At 41.7% G+C, this 23192-nt stretch overlaps 1 protein-coding gene across 2 annotated transcripts in view; it reads left to right on the forward strand.

The window, feature by feature from the left end:
• Positions 1-19145, forward strand: part of LOC104122319 (TCDD inducible poly(ADP-ribose) polymerase) — a 42273-nt gene extending 23128 nt beyond the window's left edge. For both annotated transcript variants that reach the window (XM_035889985.1, XM_009634426.2), the window contains 4 exons: positions 12264-12432; positions 13065-13246; positions 17168-17437; positions 18470-19145. In XM_035889985.1, coding sequence (XP_035745878.1) covers positions 12264-12432; positions 13065-13246; positions 17168-17437; positions 18470-18917 — 1069 coding nt within the window. In that variant the 3' untranslated portion in view covers positions 18918-19145. The remainder of the gene's footprint in view (positions 1-12263; positions 12433-13064; positions 13247-17167; positions 17438-18469) is intronic.
• Positions 19146-23192: the final 4047 nt, after the last annotated feature.

Below are 23192 nucleotides of genomic sequence, written 5' to 3' on the forward strand. Positions count from 1 at the left end.
AGGAAGAAACTTACTGGGTGTGTTGCCAGACACATGACATTCTGTTAACTGAGAATGAAGTCAGAGAAACAGCGTGATCTCAGAAAACCCAGGTGTGCTGGGTCAGAGCTCTGCTGCTGGTTCCGCAGTCAGCGTGAAACTGCAGTGGAAGTGGAGGCAGATTCTTTGAATACAAACTAGACTTCATCTCATTGAGTTGAACTGGCTACCCAGTGAGTGTCTGACTACTTCAGGTAAAAGTAGTCTACTGAGACTAAAATTATTTTAAACAGCAGTTGTTCCTGACTAAATTCCATTTTGAGCTGCTAGTTCTATAGCCTGTACTCTTCGTCCTTCTCTTAAAAGATGTTGGGAAGGTCTTTGCTTCAGTCAGTGCTACAAAGTCACGCCCCAATGCAAGGTTGGATGACACTTGTAGATTTATAATATCTGCTTACCACAGAATGACAAATTGTCAGGTTCTGATACTCTTGTATGTATTTCATCCCTTGAAGAGCTTCATGTGCATAAGTATCAGTGAGAACCTAGGAAGGAAACTTTTTTTTTTTTAAGACTAGAGCTGCTGATTTCAAACATTGAATCTGATATGCATTAAAACATAGGCTTGACATGAGTTTGAATTAGATTTTGAAGCCGGGGGGTTAATGCTTTACTATGTGTTGTCGCCAGTTTCTTCTTATGCGACACCATCTTGTATCAGAAGAACCTGCTAAACCTTTCGATGTGGACTGCTTGGACTTGGTATGACTCTTCATGGAGTTCACTAGTGGTCACTGCAACCTGCCTTCCCTTATGTTCCTGGGCGATGTTGTGTCTCCTGGCAACAAGATGCAGATAGCAGCATGCTGAACCTTGCTGAGAGGCTCGCAAACATGCTAGAACAGCTCATCGTTCACATGGTTACCGCATTATTTGGCTAAAGCTATTAATCTCTTGTGGTCAGACTAGCTTTACAGGCCTATCTATACAGATTGCATACAACAAGGAAATGTCTGTTCAGCAGTTTGCATGTCCAAGAAGGGCTGTGCAGAAGCCAGCCTGACAACCAGCGGGTGGTAGTTGTTTATCCCTCGTTGTTTTAAACACAGTTTGTATGGCATAGTAAGTAATCATTACAGTCTGCATGCATAGTATTGCCCTTGTGCTCCAAGAAATTTGGGCCGTTCAAGAAAGTGTTGGGCTATTGGCTCAATTAGAGAATGAGCTCTAAGTTCAAATATGATGTTCTTCAAGTAGCTATTTATATATATCTTTCTTCATCTCAATGTTATTGAGATGAGTAATGTAAAATATACATTCAGTTGTTGCCTTTCACCTAAGGGAACATGATCTTAAAGTCGGAGAAGTGGTAAACCTTGTTTAGTTACTTCTATGTAACATGACTGCCTCAGATACTCATTGCAGTTTGGCCTCAAACAGAGTATAAAACTTTATCATAAATTGTTTATATTTTTGCTTTCTTAAGTCTATCAAGTATTTAGAGCCAAATACCAAGCTATCTAAACAACTGGGGGAATATGTATTTAAGCAGGTTAAAATACTTAGAAGCACTTGGTTTTCTTCATACATGTGAGGAGAGGCCCTGGAGAAGTTCCAGCTTGCAGCTAAGTATTTGAGAGAACAATGCCAAGTGCTGCTTTCCAGTATGAGAGTACCCAAGATATTTTAAGATGCTCTTTAGTAAGGGGAAATACTTGGCTGCAGAACTGAGCAGGTTTTCCCCACATACACACCTGTCCAGTCATGCATATGTTGCTTTTCAAAATAAGCAACATCATTACTGATTACACAGGGATTTGTTTAAAACAACTCTGCAGTTCCTAATGCATCAGTTCCAACTCTTTGGCTGAAAATCCCACCCCTTCTCTTGCAAAGAGACATCCCTGCATGCCATGGGTACTGCAGCATCTGTTCAACAACGTGTACCCCAGCATATCCCATCTCACCTTCTCATAGTAGCTTTGATTTCTGTCCCCCCCCTCAATTTCTGTAAATTTTATGAAATGGCTCATTCTAGCTAGATGAGAGAGGCCAAAATGAAATTGCTTCCAGTCAGGGAAAAGCAGGTGGACCTCCAATGGTGCATACTCTGCCTGGGAGCAGCTGACTAATTACTCAGTGCACATGCGTGGTTCTTGGATAAAGTTAGAGTAAATATTGTCTTCCCCAATGGGGTTGTCAGTGGGCATATGGGGGCACCTGGGAAGGAAAGGTAAGGACAAAAATAAATGTAAAGGGAACTGGTTTTCTTTTGGTTTTTTATTCATGGGATAACTCATTTCTCTGATGCTGTTAGAATATGCTTATATAACTTTTAAATCATATAGAGCACAGTGGAAGAGTTTCAGTCATTCATAGACTTCTGCATGTCGTCCAACCAATTGAATAGTTAAATTTAGGAAGCTATCTTTCTGATCTGTGCAGCTGCCACAGTGCATGAGATAACTGATGTGTTATTGATAACACCGGAGATGAGAAAACAGCTGAAATTCACTGTGCCTGGCGATTTTCTGTGTGGTGGTTCTTGAATGTACACAGCTGAATGGTTTTGAACTTCTTTTAATTCCTTGCTAGAAGGAATGCAAGACAGAGAGTCTAAATAAAAAGCATGTGAAGTGATTTTAGAAGTGTTTGCCTTGTGCTTTATAATAGTACGCTTCAATGAATTCCTGTTTGCTCCACTTTATAGTATCATTTACATATGAAATAAAACTAATTGGCTTCTAGCTATACAAATCTAGGGAAGTTAGAGGTGTTATGCTGAGCTGCCATAGGATTGGCAATCACTCGTGTATCCCTTTTCTTGTTTCACGTCAACAAACAGATTACAGTTTTGGAAACAGCTGTCACCTGGCCCCAGGTTGAGGTCAGTCTGTTCCCTGTGTACTTATGGTAATAAAACAGTCCTTTCTGAAACCAGGATTTATAATTGGTGAAACAGATTGCTCCGAAGAGTTGCTTACAGGTAATCCAGCAGGCACGGTGCTGTAGCATTCTCTGCCTGCCCGTTTTTGTAAGGATGAGGAACAGAAAGAGTCTGTTACAATGATTTGCTTAGCAAGAGCAGCGATCGTGACGTTCCTTCCTAGTGGGTACAGTTATGTGTTGAAATCAGTAGGGATTTGAGCTGAGTAATAATTGCAAAATTTGGTACTTGTAGTCAAATGTATGCAGGAGTCCTTTTTTTTTGGGGGGGGGAAGCTTGCATGTGGAGGGTGTGACATGAAACATAGGATGGAACATTCAGAAACTGAAACATCCAGAATTGGTGGTCACTGGTGAGTGTTAAGCTTGTATATGACCGTTTTATGTAAAACATTGATGAAAATGATGCAGTTTCATTACTTATCATGCTTATTACGTCTTAGAGGTATTTTAAGTCCTGAGATTGGGTAGAATTTAAAAAAAAAAAAAAGCAGCAGGCATGTCTGTGCAGAACATTTTTAAAAAATGGGACTTTAGACTCCATCTAGTGCTTCAGGAAGTGTTTGTATTGCAGCTTTGTGAAAGCAAATACCTCTCTCGTGACATGAAAACCCTGTCCTATATCAGGTCTGTTGCCACTCAGAGCTGTGCTCGTGCTGTCTCTAGAACATCTACTGATATAAAAATTAAAACTAATGGACAAAACTGCAAAACATATCCTCATCTGATGTGGGTAGGAGACCTTTGAAACCAGCAATCTACCTCAGACAAGGACATCCATGTTTATTCTCTACTGCAAATAGAAGATGCAACTTGGATTTGAATTATGAAATAAGGTATGTGCAGTAATCCTTGGAAGATTTGAATGTGTTTGAAATCTTCCCTGCTACAGATTTTTAGAACTAACCGGTAGTTCACACCAAAGGACCATTTTAATCCAGTACCTCATGTCCAAAAGTGGCCAACAGTGGGTTTCTTGGGAAGAGTAGAACAGAACAAACATAATTCTCAGGACAGGCTCTTATCTTCCAGCAGTCATGCCTCAATGACTTCCTGATCCAGAGATGGTATCTGTGCGTGTCAGAGCTCTTGGTGGATTTTTTTTTTTTTTTTTTTCTTCTCCTGCTAGAAAAGATCTGGGGCTTGATTTTCATCTCGGCTGTATCTACATCTGGACTAGTATCCCAGTAGTTGTTTCAGTTTAACAAATGTGCAAGTCAGGCTGGACCCTGTGTGAAAATTACAGAAGATTGCTTTTTAAGCACCCCCAGTCACCAATTGTAAAGGCAGAAAAAACTGCTTTTCAGGGGTTTTGTTTGTTTGTTTGTTTTTTTAATATGAGCAGTATAGCTGCTACTATATTGATAGATTTTTATTTCCCCTACACACACACACACACACCACCCCCCCCGATGATGGAGCCTTTTAAGTATAGAGGTAAATCTTTCTGTAGCACCTTTTTCTTTTCTGAGACTTTCTCACTGTACGCCTCCTGCGTGGCTTACAGTCACTGCGGAGAGAAGCAGGGTGACATGATGAAGGAACAGATTTAAGTAAAATATGAAACTAATTTCCTGCCCTGTCACCTGCCGCCCTTCTGTGCAGTTTAAGAATGATGAGATACTGATAAGATCAGGACTGCGAGATCGTGTTTACCAGCTTGTTTTTGTTCTTGCCCTGGTGCAAAGTATTGCTTCCGTGAGAGAAGGTTCCTGTTTTCCTTTCACAGTCCTCGTAGCAATAACTAGGATTTGGCTGCATTTTTATTGCTGTGTTTGAAGAACGTCCCCTTATGAGTGTTACCTGGGCCCTTGCTTACCCTTAATACTATGGAATTGGTATTGGTTTCAATGGGAGCAAATTTGGGCTGCTGTTGTCTCAGATCTGATGTTCCTGTTTCAAACTGCCAGTACCTCTGCTTAAAAAGAAAGATCTTATGAAGAGGATGTTCTTTAAGTGAAGTTCAGTTTCATACAGTGGAGTTTAAACACTTGGTCCCTTGCCCAAAGCTGGACTGCAGCCTGCAACTTCAAACAACTGTTTGGTACAAATAAAATTAAATATTGCTGATTTTAGGTCGCTAGAAAGTGTAAATGCCTGACTTGCGTCTCTACAGTTGCTGAGTCTCCTACAGTTGCTGAGTTCGATTTGACTAATCTTGCAACCCTAAGTACAAAAGGTTTTCATACCTGTTTGGATCTTTTAAGCTCATTTGTTCCCCTGAGTGGCTTTCAGGTTGTTGCTATTGCAGAGAGGAACTGGTTTAGTCATAGAGAGAAAATCAACAGTTTCATCATCTAAGTGGTGTTTAACTCTCAGTCTTGCTTTGTATCACAGCTGTTCTGATGGGAACAGAGTTTCATTTCCTGTACAGACCTTTGTTGATCACTAGGTTTCTTTTTTTTCTGAACCCTGTTTGTGGTAAGACTCATGACATATAACTGAACTTAGGAGAAGAGTTCAAAACCACATGCATTTTCATAGCATTTACAAAAAAATCTTTCTCCTAGTCATCTATTTGTACATAACATCTAGTGAACATTGGTCTTACTGAATGGAAAGAGCAGAGAGTGTTCTGGTTTCGGCTGGGATAACATGAATTTTCTCTCTATCCCAGCCAAAACCAGGACAGGAAGATTCACACGTTAGACTGAAGTTCTGCAGAAAAATGCAAGGAAGAATGAGCCGAAATACCTTTATTTTAGCAGGCTACGTGCATCTCACAAAAGACTTCAATGCTGTAACTTGCTAGTCAAGATACCTACTCAGTTCAGTGTTCTGAAGAGATTGTCTTTTGTGTTACTCTTTTATAGTTAGGGTACAGAGAAGATGTAACTTACCCCGGGGAACCAGGTTCTGCTATTGAGAGCACTTGTGGAATTTTATTTTGAACTGTGCCGTTGTACAGCACCAAATTTGGGGTTGTGTGCTGTATTCTTCAGAGTTCAATATGCTTATTCTTTCAGTGCAAATAATTCCATTGAACTGCTTTATTTTATAAATAGAGACCCTTATTTGGTTAGTCGGTGAAGAGAAGTTCTTAAGAAATCTCTGTTCCCACTTCAGTCACAGATTCTCTGCGGAACTTCGAAGTCTCTGTATCTGCCTTTCCTGGGAAAAACGGCGATAGTAATGAGGCAACGTTTTTGTGGTGTTTGCAGAGAGGTTTAATAAATTTGTCTGTAGAACAAGACAGCGTTGTTTTTATTACTGGTTTCAAGCTGTACTGAAGGCTGTTCCTGCTGCATGATACAAAGCGGCAGTGGGAGTAACGCGTTGCCCCACCAAGGTATTTGAATACATTTCCTGCTTTCTCAAACGGCTGACAAACCGTAGCCTTCATCATCTCCTTCCTGCTCTTCTCCAGACTGATATTTCCAGATAGAGACTTCAAAGTCCACAAGTAACAACGCTAAATTTCTTTTTTTATCATGTTAGCTACAAAAGTCTCCTTTTTCCTTAACACAGACTGCCCAAGAAAAGTGTAAAGAGCGATGGACCCCATGCATGGAGCTCATCTTTTGGAGACGGTGCAGAGGAAGTGTTGGGATGAGTCTGTTTTCACCCTGGCACACAAGAAGGGATTTTAATTGCTGGGGTTTTTGTGTGTGTTTGTTCTGCCTGTCATCACCGTGGCACCCAAGTCTTTCATTGCCATTGGGTGTAGGTGAGCATCTCCCAGAGGTGCAGTAGCTGTGCAGTCGCGGGCCCGTGATGTGTTACGTGTTCTGTCATGCTCCCTTCAGGGCACAAAACAAGGCGGTGTGTGCCTTGCTGGCTTATTGTTGGGTTTTCGCTCTCCCAGTCTATAGGTTATCCATAATCTATACATTATGGAGGATAGCCTTTATTTCAGATAATGTACGCTGTACATCAGAAGTAGTAAATCATTAAACTGTACAGAAGATAGTGATGTTATGCTAAAGAACATATCAGACGTAACCTTGACCATCTCATGTTCTTACTGTTCTTGAACCCTAAATTTGGGGTCTTCTGCCTATATTTAGGCCTCAGGCACTTGAGAAGTACAGTTGTCACGTTTGCTTTCATCACTGGTGTCTCAAAACTGAGGCCAGGAATGTAATCACACAATCACTTGTTGTAATCATAATTCTTTTTTTTTTTTTTTATGGTTTTGCATGATGTAAGCTGGTAATAGGCTTTTTTATATACAGAGGAAGCTCTTTAACTGAAGAGCTATTATTAAACAACTTCACTAAATATGTTTTAGGATTTCAGAGCTTAAAAGCCAGCTAATGTTGTAATTTGAAATGGTTAATACTTCTGAATAGAGAAGTGCACTGTTAAAGAATGTAAATGAGCATTGGAGTAATCTGTATTTTATGCGAATCAAGTTTTTTTGCAAAAGAGTATCTTTTCTTATTCCCAATGTTATAATTAGGGGGAAAAAAATCAGGTAGGCTTTTGAGCACATAATGTGTTTTTTCAGATGCAGTCACTTAAAAAAGGCATTTGTCTAAAATTCTCCGCCATATGCAATAATGCAGTGTTACTGCAAATAATTTATTGTTAGGTAGAAAATGTGTGTAGAGTTTAAAAGCTTTTAGTTAAAATATTCAGGGAAAAAACAAAGCACTTGTGTAGATTTTAGGATATTTATATATTTTGTTCACTTAATTTTCCATTAAAATTAATGGGAAGTAGCATTCTGAACACTTTACCAAATTGAAAAATAAAAATACCATTTTTAAAGCATCCCTAATGTAACAGAAGTTTGAGTTTCAGGAAAATTCTGCTATGTTACATTCTGAAATTGCTGAACTTTCCCTATTTACAGCTAAGGGAAATGGATAGGGGATACCTTGCCAAGAAATATCTCAACTACATTTTTTCTTCAAGAAATAATTAGAGAGTGGGTTTTTTGGGTTCTGAGCTGCAGCCCAACTTACAGAGAAACTATAAGTAAACCCAGGTAGCAACTGCCCAAAGCCAGTGTCCTCATCTTTAATTGAAGAGTGATGGATTTGTATTAAGCTGAAAGCCAGTGCTAGGTGCCCGGGAGCTTTGGGAGCTCTGCTCTGCTCCCTGTCCCGGGCACGCACCAAAAGGTGGGTTGCTCAGAAACGCTGTGACCTTTACAGTCAGGCAGACTGAGCAGTTCTATTTAGGAATGGGAAAACAAGAACGCTTAATGTGGCATAGCGTACGTAGGCTTTCATGAAGAATGTTTGAAGGGGTGGTAATCGGCTGTTTCGGTGCTTGGTGCCTGAGTTCTTGTTCCAGTGAATTGTCAGCATATGTCAATGAGCAATGGCCATCCTGTCCTCACTTTGCTTCCAGGGAAGGGGAATCTGATAAAGAAGAGGCAGAAACAGTGAGCTACAAAAATGTAAAAAATTCCAAACAGCAGACAATCATCACATTTTTCAGTACTGAGAAATAATTTGGCGCATTCTATACAGGTTTTGCAGCAAAATGTTTAGCTCTCAGAGAAGCTGTTTTCACTGTAAGCTGTCATTAGCCATCAGCCTTATAAATCTTAAACCGAGTCTTAGAGATAATGTAGATGTGCGCTTAGCTGTGCACAGATTTTGTTTCTTGCAGGAAAAAACTTACTGCCATTTGTTTCACTGGAATTACTTGTGAAGCTTTCATGTTGTTATAGCACTACTGGTAGGAAGCCACGTAAAGACCTTACAGTTCCCCACCTGTTTTGCAGTTTAACGTGTCTGCACACAAATATGCTTTTTTGCATACGTATTGTCAACCTGGAGTTGTAGGAGTTCATCCCGAAGATCTGCTTGCTCTGCAATACAAGCATGAGGAAAAGCAGTCTCATACTGTGTTCATCTCTGAAAATGTTTTTCCTTCCACAGGGTCCCTCCCATTGCATTACTTTGATTCTCCTTGCTTAGCTACAGAGCTGTGCGTGTCTGTTGGAGACCATATTTTAACACAGTTAAGCCCATATTAGAAATACCGAGGTCATGTATCAGAAGCCAGCCATGTTTCAAGTGTCTGTGGAATTTGTTTCCCAGTCTTCAAAATTTTACAGGCCTTTAACTTTTTAGGATATTAACCAGTATGTGATTACTTTTTTAAAAGAGTTCACCATGCCAGTGGATAATCTTTTTTGTGTTCAGAGTTTATGCTGATTTTCAGATTCTCTTTACTTTGCACTGCATTAGCATAGAACCACTGCAAACATTTTTTCATTACCAGTTTTCACTATACCCATAAAACATACAAAGTTATACTAAAATTAAATAATCCTCTGGGTTTTACCACCTTTAAAAGAAAATAGTTTACTTAAAAAAGACAGGTTTTCCATTTCTTTGCTCTTTCTTGGAGGTCTTTGGACTAGGGAGAACTGTGTTGTGGTATTTGACTTTAAAAGATATCGAAGTGAGAATGAATGCTCGAATTGTGAGGTTTTGTACTGAAAAATATCTTTCTGTGTATTTGTTTTATGTAATACACAGCACAGTATCTGGGGGTCTTGATTCAAGACATGGATTTGCAGGTGCAACATAACCCTGAAACAGCAAGTCCAACTCCTTACTCAAAAAGGATAATATAAACAATATCAATTGCTAAATGCGCTTTTCTCAAAAATGACAGCTTTATTAGGCACTGAAATTCAGAACTGAAATACTATGCTTTGATGAGAAGAAGCAAATGTCCCTAAAGCAGCATTAAAAATATATTAATGAAGAAATTCACTCAAAGACTCATGCTTATGGCAATGCCTGCAAATACTATAAATAACAACACAGTTTGGTATTTCAGAGGGATGATGTCCTCATGATTTCACACATTATTTTTAAATAAAGTAGATTGTAGCTTGTTGTTATAGAACAAAATGACTACGTACCAGGTAGGTGGGGTGATCTGTTCCTAGTTTTTTCACTCCAGAAAGTGTGTGTATTTTTTTAAGCCTTATGTTTACCTTTGGTCCCTTTGTACTGGCCATTCGCTTTGCACAGTGCTAGTTTTCCTTCTGACTCCATCCGACGTTTGTCTGGTCGTGCCGTTGTTATATGTGTTTTTGTGAGTCGCGTGGGTGCCCGTGCCCCAGCCGCTGAGGCAGTGGGCTGTGGAAGGTCCGCTTTAATTAATATATCCAGCTTCTCGCGGGGGGCTGCAGCTTGGCTGGGAAGACATGGGTTATTAAAGTACACCTCCTACGCAGAATAGCTGGTTTCCTCCTGCACTCATATTCTAACCGTAATGATTTTGTATGCCGTTGACGCAAGTAGGGAACACGCTGTTAAACCTAATACGGATTTGGTCTGATAGTGTCGTCTTGACAAAATTTTCATCTTAATTAGCGTGGTTCTGTGTCAGTTTTTAGAGAACCGTGTGCAGGGAACTGGTAAGATGTTCCTTTTTGGTAGTAAGTTCTCAGCGTAAAGGGAGAGCAAGCTGGCTGGGGCCGTTCCCGCCGCAGGTGACTGCCATGGTAGGGACAGTCACCCTCCGGTGAATCGTCCTGAAATGAGGCGCACAAACCCGTGCTGGCTGGGGCTTGGTCTGGGGGTGCTGGGGGAGTTGCAAAAAGAATGATTTTTATGTCCAAAGAACTTCAAAAGTAGCTCATGGAATTGCGTTTTTAAGAAGTTTGATACGACTTTTGGGGCCGTTCTCTCTCTTTTCTTTAAGTCTGTATGAATGCTTATTGAAAACAGAGCGCAATCTAAATGTACCCCAACAACAGTGGATCGGTGCCCCTGATTCTGAGCCTGTAGGAACAGACACACTGCCTTTTCGTTTATGTCAGGAAAGTGCTTAATACTTCAAACTGTGCTTAGCACTTCACAGGCCCAAATGCAATTAACTGATGATGATAAACAGTAAGAACAGCTACACGCCTGTATCACCTAGTGAGAAATGAAGGATCATTCCAGCTGATCATCGTTTTTTAAAGTGGGAACTCTTCAGTAGTTTTCTGTGAAAGCAGGATAATAAAACTCTTCACCAACTGTACCAGTAAGAGTGTGAAATAGCTAGCAAATTTGCAGCCATTCTCAAGCAAATCTATTCATGAAATCATACAGATGTTTAGAATGGCTGTCGCTTGATGTGGCAAGTTGCAGATACGGTACTTTGATGCCGATGGTATTAATGTGCCAAAGTTTTACAAATAAGTTGTGGATTTCAAGTATCAGCTTGATTTATGTTTACTGTTAGGAATTCAAAGAAAATATTTTGTATAATCTCAAAAGCTGCATTTCCAGTTGCTAAAGATTAGTAACTGTTAATGAACAGCAGTAAGCTGACAATTTGTAAAGAGATTATCAAAGTAGAAAACTTATTATGTAAACAGCATTATTTTGGAAATATGTTAATCCCAGTTCTAAAAAAGTTACTTTTGTAGGGAATGAATATGACTGTGATTTCTTTCAATTTCTATGAATTTCTTAAGCTCTTGATTGCTAATAAAGCAGTGATTGTCTAATGATCAGCAGAGCTTTAGAATGCCACGCTTTACTTGAGAATTTTCTTTAATTTGATGTCTCTTTCTTAACACTGACTAATGAAACAGCATTAGAAACTGTTTGCTGAGCCATTCCCCAAGCGCTGTTAAACACGACTTTGTAAAGCATAGAGGACCTGCGCTTTTATGTTCCCCTTTAGATGAAGGGTATACTCTGCTGCTTAATCTGTAGCCCCCTGTTGGCGTTGGGTCCTTTTGAAAACGCCAGTCACTTCACGTGAAGCTGCATATTAGCGTTGATTTTTGTAGCGGCAATATAGCTACTCAGAAAACCTCAGTATTCTTCAGCGTAGGCTCAATAATTGTGAAACGACGTTTTCTTTTCATAGTTCTCTTCTGCTGCGCGTGATGAAAGATGCTTGAACTCTCTGGTGGATTGGCAGCAGATGCTCCTCATCTGGAGCCATTTACATTTTCTTTTCTTCCCTGAAGAGCTAACTTTCACAAGAATAACCTTTTGAATAGTATGTGGCTGCTTCATCAAATATGGTTGTGTGATGTATTTACTTAGTATGCTCAAAATGTCAAGGATATGTATATTGATTTTTGTACCATTCATGCATACTGAATAAATACCACTGGACTAGGGAGACTGCTGGGTTTGAGGTTTTGTTCTGTGCTGTTTTTTCCACCACTGTCCATGGAAACTTTTGAAGAGTTCCATTGCCCTTGCAGCTCTTTGCACTTGCTTCTGCGTTGCACCTGCTTCAAACTCATGGGACATCCTTATGGTCGCAGGGTTGTATGATGTGAGCACAGCCGGACCGAGGGTATCTCTGTGCCAACTGTGGTTCTGACTGTCTGTTTTGTTACCTCCGATTGATCTTTGTAAAATGGTTTACAAAAGGTGAAAACTTTTTGGGTTTCTTGTTCTTTCCAGGGGACATGAGTTTTGGGTGGATTTGAATGTTATGAAATTATATGAAACTGTTGAGTTTGACCAAATGCGGCGGCTGTCCACACCTTCCTGCCCCAGCTCTAGCTCCAACTACTACACGGTCTGGAAATACTTCTGCAGGGACCACTTTGGCTGGAGAGAATACTCTGAGGTATTTAACATATTCCAGAATCCCGCTTTTGGGTTGTAACCCAAAACTCTGTGTACAATACATACTATAAACTGTGTATATATATTTAGTCTGTTTCCTCTTCGAACATTCAGGAAGGTTACTTAGAGTTATTGAGCAAGATAATCAAGGTCAGTGTTGAACTGAAAAAGCAATAAAGGGAGAACTCTGCTCTGCTGGACCGCACCTTGAATTATCCCTGAAAACATCGGGGACACAGAGGCTGATCAAATTGTCAAACTGGAGAGCAAACCGGCCGATATCAGTACCAAGAAAGTAATTTCTAATCTCTAGAAATCTGCTTAGTAAGTAATTTGTGGCAAGGGAATTTTAGGTTAGATATTGGGAATGGCATTTGGCATGTGAAAATATGATAGCACCAGCACCAATTACATAGGAAAGTTGTGAAACCTGCCTTGTTGGCAATTCTTACGAACAGTTAACAGAACATTTTTCAGTGGTCTAAATGTTCTTGTGCCTCAGAACAGGGGAAAGAGAGGAGAGGGGAAGGGAGAAGAGAGAGGAATTCTTTGAGGTCTTTGGCAAAAATACAAATTTTTGAATGTGTCATTTATCATGTGTATTTTTTTGTTTTCTTAATTTTCTTGAAACAGCCTGTTGTAAGATTGATAGAAGAAGCCAGCTGCCGGGGTCTGAAAGAGGTTCGGTTTGTTACCTGGCACAATCAGTATATCTTAAACATCAAAGATGGATTCCAGCAAAATGCATGTTTCAGAAGAGAGATCAAGAGGAGACCCCTTCTTCGCTCCTGCATCGTGCTGATGCCATTTTTACAGTACGTATTCCAGCAAAATGGAAACTTTGCATTTGTTCATCATGTTGTTCTGTCCCTGAGGACTGTATTCCCTAAGATGTGACAAGGCAACAGGCATCACTGGGTAGAAAAATGAGAAGAAATAATAAAAAAAATCTTAGTCATGTTGGCAGTTCTTGCTTGCCACTTTTCAAGATAAATATTACCTGAGGAACTCCTTACTGCTAGGCTCTGTTTGTTATTTAAAGGTTATAATGTGCCTTGTGGATTGCAGAACATCAGAAGCCCGGATGTACTTCCAGTTTGCCAAAGTATTGTCCAGCTTTCAGCATCTCACCAGCTATAGTGATTGCCAGGCTATCAGTTCTAGGTCCCATAAAAATGAGCGCTCAAAAACATTTTTACAATTTTCCAGCACAATTAAAGCATGCCTTGTTTTTATTGTTCTCAGCTGGGGGTGAATACGCTTGCCCATCGAAGACAGAGTGAGGAAGGTGGTGTATTATAGTAATTTTTGATTACAACTCATAAAAATGCCATTTTTGTGATCACACCAGCGCAGCTGGAAACCTTGTCAGAACTCGGTAGTCAGGAACATGTTGTCCTGTTAGCAAAGGGGTGGAAGTCGCTAGCCTGACCGGCAGCTTGGCAGGCTGGGCCAGTCAAGGGAGCTTCAACTGCTGCAGTAGGGCTAGGATGCTCATTCATTTGCAGAGCTGTTACCACATCTAATTGCGAGACGAATGTGAATTTGGCCAGAGACTCAAAACACGTGCTTGTTGGAAACATTTTTAGATACGGTTTTACAGGAAGGAAACCCAAAATGATTAAAGAGATATGGGGAGGATGCAGGTAAAAAGACCAAGCGTGGACCTTCTGGTTATAGCAATTCTGATTATCATCTTAATAAAAACTAACGATTTGGGGTATTCTCCTGATGTTTTGCTACCGGTGACTATTTTACTACAGTGCAAGTCTATAATTTTGAGATGCGCTAAAATTACGCAATTCCCACTAATTTTGGTAGACCCTTGAGGGTTCTACACTCATGAGGACTTGACCATAACTATTCATGCCAGCTACCAAATCTACAAATTAAGCTCTGAAGCTTCTGTTGTTCTGCAGTAAACCTCATTCTTTTATTTTCTCTATCTCAAAGCTGTAATGCTTACTTAAACACCCACCAATTCTTAGCAGAGAACAAAAGAATATTTTAAATATTTATGGGAGCTATCCTTGAGAAGTCAGTATTTGCCTCCACTTATCACACAACACTACCTGAGATTTTTTTTATTTCCCCCCACTACCTGCTTAAATCAGTTACAAAATTGGGAAAGAATACTTGAATAGAAACTGTGGGAAGTGGGTGATAGTGGTTGACAAATGTTGACTTTTCAATGGCTTCCCTTGTATAATAAATGCTTACAAATAATTTACAGTAGTCAGAAGAAATGAACGAAGTACACCAAAGGATTGCAATATTTTTTTTTTGTTTGATGTCTTACTCGTTAACCCGTAACTTATTATTACTCTGTGCTTGGTCTTCCAGTCCAAGTGTGAGTGAATGAGGTTCTACAGTAATATTTTTTTACCCATTGACTTTAGGAGGAAAAAAAAACACTAAATGCACACTGTAATATTGCAGACTGCTATTTTAATAAACATTCTTAGAAAAAATCCATCTTCTGGGTTTCTGTTAAACTATTAATAAACAATGAGAAGAATTTTGAGTTGGAGTCAAATCTATGCAAATAGTGAGGTCTCCTTTTAGATTTGAGCAGCAGGTGAAAGCCACGTGAACACTTTTTTAAAGAGTATGGCTGCTCTGAAAAGTGTGAGTGGTCTTACAGTTTACTTGTCTCTCTGATTCACATCAAATGTATTGATTTAAAAATAGACTTTTTTCCCCCAACTTTTTTCCTAGACCTAAATAGCTCAATCAGAAAATCACATTAAATTATTTCTGTGTCACGTAAAAAATCACACACGGTTCTTTCAGGCTCATGTATCACTAGCATTAAACATTCAGAAAGGCAACCTTAATTGACATTTCTGTAGGTAAGATGTGAATAGCAGTAGAATTCTTATTTATCTGCATAATTATGTTGGTGCTGCAGAGAAAAGCAGGCTAACGAGCAAGGACAATCAGAAGTTGCTCTGTGATTGTGTTTCGGTACCTTGAGAACAGATTGGCTGGGTGCAGAAGTCACCATGACGCAGCTTTTCAGGCAGCATCGTGCCTGAACAAAAGATGATTGATTCCTGAAGAGTCACTCCAGAGAAGATGGCTTTGCCTTTAGCAAAGCTTTGAGAGTTTGTTTGTTCTCCAGTAAACTTTCTTTTTACAAAGACAGCGTAGGGAATCAAGTTTGCCTGTCGCTCCTGTGTGCAAAATCCAATTGCATATGCATTAGGAGGCAGGACTTGGCCTTGGATGTTGTCGCACCTCAGCTTGCCTAAGATGAATGCACAAAGGATTCACTTTCCCCTTTTCCTCCTAGTCAGAACAGGTTTTCTCCTTATGCTTTGGCAGTGATATGTTATCAGAACACAAGTGACCTGAGAAATTTCATGAACCTTAATGTTCATTAAACTTCAATTTAATGAAATGTAATTTAAGGTTGTCTGTGGGGTTTAGAGACAAGATTCACATTGTGTCTTTCCAGCCAGACAGTTGGGTACCTGTGCCCTTGTAGTCTGTCCTAACAAGACCTGCCTACTTCTGAGTGCACCTTACCCGTTTGCATTCATTGTGGGTTGGTCCTGCAGTCAATCGCAGCTCTTCCTATAAAAATACTGTGGTAAAATACTCCTCTGGTGAAATTTTGAGATAGTTGCATATATTCTTGCAGCTGAAAAGGAACCTCACCAGCTTGTAGGAGCTGAAGAGCTGCGTACTTAAAATGTGCAGACCAGAGCATGAATCTGCAAGCTTTACATGTTCAAAGTATTTTCATTGACGTAAGTGGGAGAACTCCAATAAGTAAGGATTACTCAGTTGAGTAAGGCTTGCTCGTTCAGATTATAGTCAGGTGAACATAAGCCACAAATGCCATGCTCTTTATCTAAATTTAGCAGCTTCAAGAGTGTGAAAACTTCCACAGCGGTGCAGGTATTTATTAAGAACAGTCTTGCCACACCACAGTTGGTGTCTTTAACTGGATTTTACTGGTGTCTGTTCTTTTTCTGGCATCTGTGCTGCTTTCTTGCTACAGCTGTTACAGGCAGCAGCTCCCCTCCTTCAGCCCTTCCTGACTTCTTACCTGGCAGCATTCCCAAGAGGAGGGGCTGGTCTCTCGCATGAAAACAAGCAACTGCAAACGCAAATCGACGTCTGGCCTGTGCAAATGAAAATAAGCATGATACTGGGTAGCACTGAAAACATAGCATCTCCTCTTCTACATAACGCGGTGAAATATGTGCAAGTTTTGCCTAGAAAATGTTATTAGTTGGGGTTATGCATTATTCATACTGTAGAAGGAAGCATATGCTTCTACTCCTTGTATTTTAAGGAAGTTAGGTCAAATGTTGCCACATTATTCGTCTTGTTCTGTATGTTAAAATCACTAATAGTTTATAGCTAACATACAAAATAATTGTATTTGGTAGTGTTCTGCCTGTCTGTAGTTTATAACCCCACCCCAGAATGTGAATAATGGCGATAGCAGGCTTTCAAACACCACCAAGCAGTAAGATTTCCTTATGTGGAACAGCATCCCTGAAAGTCAAGATTTTGTTATTAGTTTGTACGGGTGGAGGAGTTACTAAAATAGCAGAAATAGCTGGTGTGTTTGTTTTAAACAAGCATTAAAGATTATGTAAATTGCTACAGAACTGAAGAGCAGCAATTGCTTGAGACACATTGGTGATGAAATACATGTGTTCAGAAGCATTTCTGTTTGTGAATGTTTAAGCACAGCCTTTTTCTCCTTCCCCAACTAGGACCTTAGGTGGCAACTCTCCAGTACCATCTCCATCAGCTGACCCAGCTTCCTCACATGCTCCAACTGCTGTTACCTCTCCAAACTTCTATCCTGAAACCTGGATTAGTATGGATCCATCTCAGGACTTCATCCAAGTGCCTGTTCTGAAGGAAGATAAAAGCTATAGAACCATTTATAACCTGTTTCACAAGACTGTGCCAGAGACCAAATACAAAATTTTGAAAATTCTGAGAGTGCAAAATCAGTTTCTTTGGGAGAAATACAAAAGGTAAGATGATGCAAATACCATTCTTCTACACTAGTGGAAAAATACCTTCAAATATGTAATTTGGGCTGCAAAATATAACTTGATCATTAAGTTGAATACATAAACTCCAGATTTTCTGAAGGAGCATCTTCAGTTGAGCAACTTCATCTGAAAAATACCTGAAACTTCCTAGGTAGAAGAGGTTTAATACACTATCTACTGGTAACTTCTGTAAAACGTATCTTCACAGAAACTTCAAAATACATCCAAAATATCTAGTTGAAAAATCTTTTGGTTCATTTTCCAGCCAAATTAGGAGGCATTATTTTCATCAAATAACCTCTCTGCTGAAGATAGCCGTTAGTGCCTTGGTTCCCCAGAACGTGGCGACCCAGGGTCGCACAGTGATCTGGCAAAGATGAACTCCTGTGTCAGCCAATCCTGTTCAAACCAAGGAAGCTGTGTCTGAAAGTTCCCATCCAGTGACCACTTTGTAACTGATACAGACTTAGATTTGTGGATTCTCTCTCGCTTCTCAAGAAATGCAGAATCTCAGGAGAAGTCGAGGGATGGGCAGTGTGAGCAGAGACTGACTTCCTTACAGTATTCTTGCCGGTCTAGAGCACCTTCACCCACTCTGTCTCTCAGTAATTCCTCTCTGTGGCCTCTTCTGAAGCTGTAGTGGGATTTAATTTTTGCACAGCCCTTGTTTTCACTCTGGGGAAGATTTCCTTCAGCATCCGAGGTGGAATACAGGCAAAGACAAGCAGGCATTTCTCAAACTGCTTTGCCTTTGCTGCTGTGCAGGTGAGAGAGCTCTGCCTCCAGCACTGTCAGCTCAGGACCTTTCAGAAGTACTTACTTCACACAAAAGCTTAATTTGAAAGTGGAAGTCCTGCTCTGATAGCCATACAGAAATGTTTTCATATCTCCTCTTGCAGCTCTACTATTCCAGAGGGTAATACTGATACTTCAAGAGCTGTAGTGAAAACTGCTTTTCCCTTGTAGATCTGCAGTGAATGCTCATCTTCTCTTTTCCGTTTTCTATTCCAGGAAAAAGGAATATATGTCAAAAAAAATGACGGGGCTTGACAGGATAATGAACGAAAGGCATTTGTTCCACGGCACCTCCCAGGACGTGGTGGATGGAATCTGCAAGCACAATTTCGACCCGCGCGTCTGTGGGAAGCATGCCACCATGTTTGGACAGGGCAGTTACTTTGCCAGAAAGGCGAGTTATTCCCATAACTTTTCCAAAAGGTCACCCAAAGGAGTTCATTACATGTTCCTGGCGAAAGTACTGACAGGAAGGTACACGGTGGGTAACCACACCATGAGGAGACCTCCACCGGTGAACCCCGGCAGCATTACCAGCGACCTCTATGACTCTTGTGTGGACAACTACTTTGAGCCTCAGATTTTTGTCATTTTTAATGACGATCAGAGCTACCCTTATTTTATTATCCAGTATGAAGAAGTTAGCAACACTGTCTCCATCTGAAAGCTTGTGCTGCTAAATTATCATTTTAATAAACTCTCTTATCTGGCATTGGTAGCAGTTTTTGTGGAAAAAAAAAAAGGGACATTGCAGAATTGATTAGATTACTTGCTTGGAAGGAACTAAATCTCAAAATATAGAAAAGAAGATCTGAAGTGACCAATTGTGCACTTGCTGTTTGATTATGTATGTGCAAATTGTAAATATTTTTCCATTGTTTATAGTTGAAAATCTGTGCCTTTTGTTATAAAACACTGTTTATTTATGTTAGTAAATATTCATGTTTAAAAACGTGTGTGTGTTTGTGTGTAATTTCAGTTGCGTTCTGTGCATATTAGAGCGGCTAGAAAATTGCTTATGCCCTGATCTCGAAATCTTACGGATGGCTGTTTCTAGATAATCAGAACCAGAAAATTTTCATCCCGATTATATTAAATAAGAGATCCTCCCAACCACTGTTTTTTATTATTATATTTCAGAAAGATTGGGGGAGATTACAAAACTAACATTCTGCTCGTACTTTGGATTATTAAACAGGACAACACAAATAAATACATAATTTTCTAAAATCAGCCCTAAGTAAAATTAGGAAGAGGTTAGTATGGGACGCAGTCCATGAGGGTTCAGCGCCAGATGAGAGCCAGCTCTGCACAGCCAGTCACAGGCCACCAGTCCCCATTATTGTCCAGCATCCCCAGTTAAAGGGGAACGGATTTCTCAGAAAAGAAATCTCAAAGAAAGCTTCTTTTTGATGAGGTTTTAAATTTGATCAAGGATGAAAATTGGTGTTAATGTCACTTAATGAGGCTGATATTAAATGAATTTAAAAACGATTGGTACATTAAAATAATTACCAACACATAATCCTCGTTTAATCAGGTTGGTTTTTTTTTGGTTTTCCAGACAGCTATGCTTGGCTCGGAGCTCTTCAGTATCTTCAGAAAAAGAAACTGAAAATACTGACTGATGTTTGCAGCTGGCCCAAACCTGCCGTGGCAGAGGGTGGAATTGGCCGGTTGGTCATTCCCAGCTCCCGCCTTGCTTGGGATGATGGAGATCTTCTGAACAACCTGTGCCATAACGCACCCTGGGGCAAGTTAACAGTATTTGTGTGAAACCGTGAAAAGCCGAAATCAGGACTCAATAGTCAATTTGCCAGACTATCAAGCAGGCATTCTTTATTGCCACGGCGGACACACAGGGGATCGCTCCTCCTAATGTGCCTGCTGCACAGGGTAGTTGCGTAGCTTATATACAAGTTTTACATAAATATGGCAATGAGTTCCCAAAATTCATTTACATATTCCCCTCCCAATCACACATGCTCAGTGATTTGAGTCGGTGGTCTTGGGGGTCCCCAGTGGTCATTGTGGAGGGGCTTCTCAATGGTTGTTTTCCATGACCTCTGGGCCTTTCTTCCATAGATGGTCATAAATTGACTACTGAGTGGCAAGGCCTGGTCCTTCTGGGCTTATCTTGGGGGTCACTTCAGAGTGCCTTGAAGAACCCATTCAGGATCTGTTAATCCTGTTACAAAGAGATACCATCTCCCAGACAGGTTGGCATCTCCCACTGTGAGCCACATCCTACTGCTATCTGCATATTCTAGCTACAGTTGGCTTCACAAAGGTCTTTTTGTTAACCCTTTAGCATCCCTTCACGTGTCCCGAAGGGACGAAGAGGGACAGCGCGTGGTACAGAGCTACAGAGCAGAAACTGGTGCTGGGGTGACGTTACATGGAGAGAGACACGGCAGTTGACAGCCGTGGGCTTATGGCACGGCTTGCCAGAGCTGGCGCTTGCGGAGGTTTGGAGGGGCTCCCATCTGCTGCGCTGCACGCTCCAGTGAACAGCCGAAATCACTGCACTAGGGTTTTTCCTCTAGCTATGCTTTATGAAAAAAAAAAAAAAAGGGTCTCAAGCGGGATCAGAAATAATTTCAGAACTGTGATTTAAAATTCAGGAAAAGTTAAGCAAACAATAATAACCTCCATTCCAAACCTTGGCATATTTTGTGTTCTCAGCTCAGTCTGTTTTATTCTGAGTCATCTCTGAAGCATCATGGCACGGTGGAGCCCACGCCACGTGCTCACCAGCCACCCCGGGAGCCGGCTCATCAACGGGCTATCGCCTCTGCTCCTTCCACCACAGTCATTAGAAGCTCGTCACAGGCACGCTCAGGTCCCTGCTAACCTTACCATAGCTGTAGCAGGCTGGCTAGCATCGTGAAATTTTAGTTATATGGCAAGTGACGTAGCTTATGGCTCAGCACGATTAACATTGATGCCTTGTAATTGTTCACCTGAAGGAGCCTGCGTCAGATGCACCCGAGATGCCCTGTCCCTCGTTAGGACCTTTACAAAGCATTGGTATCTCATTAGAAAAGCTATACCTGCTTTATTAGCGCAGGGTCTGGCTCTGCCAGCCCAAGGAGCGGGTCTGGTGGGGCACGGGGATGGGAAGGGAGCTGCAGGCTCAGTGCTCTCTGCGCCTGTGGCTCAGCAGCAAACCTCCAGCTGAGCCTGGAGCTGTGCTTCTGTGATAACCCGCTCGGGATCCACTTTCTCACTGGGACCTCATAAAAACGTGTTTGGCTGTGGGAGAGAATTATTTACTCCCACCAGCACTCCTGCTTGTTTCTGTCCTGCTGGATCACTCCTCATTACCTGTACTAGATCAAACCAGCTGGTAGGTGAGAAGAGGGGGAAGATGCAAGCAGCTGGTTCCAGTTAACTCCCAATCTTTTCTGAGGCTCTTGGCAGTGCAGGGGAGAGCTCAAATTTGGGGGGGCTTGCTTAGAGGAGGAGTTATTGGCATGGTGGGGTGGGAGCTACCAGCTGGGATGTGCAACGTGGAGGAGCTGGTCCTGGCTGTAGCCTGCCTCCCCAGGAGATGACTTTGGAAAGGTAAGAGGGATTGTGGCTGAGATGAAGTAAAGCCAAGGTTGTCTCCTTTTAAAAGCTGCTAAATCTTCTGGCTTTGCCTTCCCTTCTTTCCGATGCTAATCAGGCTTTCCTGCAGAAGCCAAAGCTGCAGCTCGGCAGTCCCACTGCTGCGAGGTGGTGGTGTGCTCGAGTGCATGCGTGGTCCAGCGCCGGTGGAGCTGGGGTAGAAAGGTGAAACTCTCTAATTGCTTGTACGCCCTGCAGATGCCTCACTGCCCGCTAAGCCTTGCAGCAGGAGTGCTGCTGCCCCCATCATGGGCACCCATTGGTGCCTGTCCCTGCCCTCTCTGGGAGCGAGGGGCAGCCTCTTGGGGTGTGACTGGGGCTGGGAGCTGCTCCAGCAGCACCAGCTGATTGCTGAGATGGTTACATTACATTTACATGCGTGTGTGTATTTTGGAAGTGTCTTTACACTGGATACTGAAGTTATTTCAGAACTGAGCTTTAAGATTTACTTAAGAGGCAAAGATTTCTGAATAAGAGTTTTTGTGGCTTTTGTGTTTAGCAGTTCCCCCATCAAAGGCTTCTGGCCAGTTTGAGGCTTGGCTGAACAGGATTGCTGTGGGAGGTGGGACTGCTGCCGAGAGCAGGGCAAGGCATCTGTCGAGGAGGGCTCATTGGGGGCTGCGAAGCCGCGTGCTGGGGATGGGAGTCTTCCCTCCGTTCTCAAGCTGTCATCATGGAAATTGGTTGCATCTTTTCCTCAGGTCTTGTAACAGGGTTTTGGCCTTCTGGGACCTTCTCCACACTGCAGGCTTGCTGCCAGCCATTTGCTCCAGCCGGTGAGGTGCTCCCACAGCCCCGTACTTGCTGCCCACTGGTGCTCCCAGGATGGTTTTCCATAACCTTCACCTTTTTAGACTTGAAACGGTTGTGGGGATCAGTGATAACAAGTTCCTGCTACACGCTGCTGACAATGTATTGAAAATATTTACGTTGTTCCTATGCCAACCTGTTCCAAGTGTATAAACCACCCTGCAAAGGCTTATCAAATTAGCAGCGCCTCAGCACACGGCACGTAGTGACGTGGTTCTGTGCGGAGGGCACATTTCCCTTTTGTGCCTGTGTAAGTCTGGTCCCGTACCTTGTGTTGCTGCGGCTGCTGGGAGCCCAGTCGGCCATGGGGATGTGCTGGCCGAAATTCAGCACGACTGGTCTGCAGCAGAGGAGGAAGGGCAGAGGTGCACTGTGTCATTGGGTGCTGCTGATGCATGGCAAGGTGAACATCGATCACCCGCCGGTGCCCATCCATAGCTCTCCCGGGGCTAGTGGAGGATCGCTTTTGGCTTCCAACCTCCCTGTGGGGCAGGGCCTGGGCAGGAGCAATGGAACT

The sequence above is a fragment of the Egretta garzetta genome, unplaced genomic scaffold, assembly GCF_000687185.1.
Source record: "Egretta garzetta isolate BGI_Z169 unplaced genomic scaffold, ASM68718v1 scaffold172, whole genome shotgun sequence".
Classification (NCBI taxonomy): domain Eukaryota; kingdom Metazoa; phylum Chordata; class Aves; order Pelecaniformes; family Ardeidae; genus Egretta; species Egretta garzetta.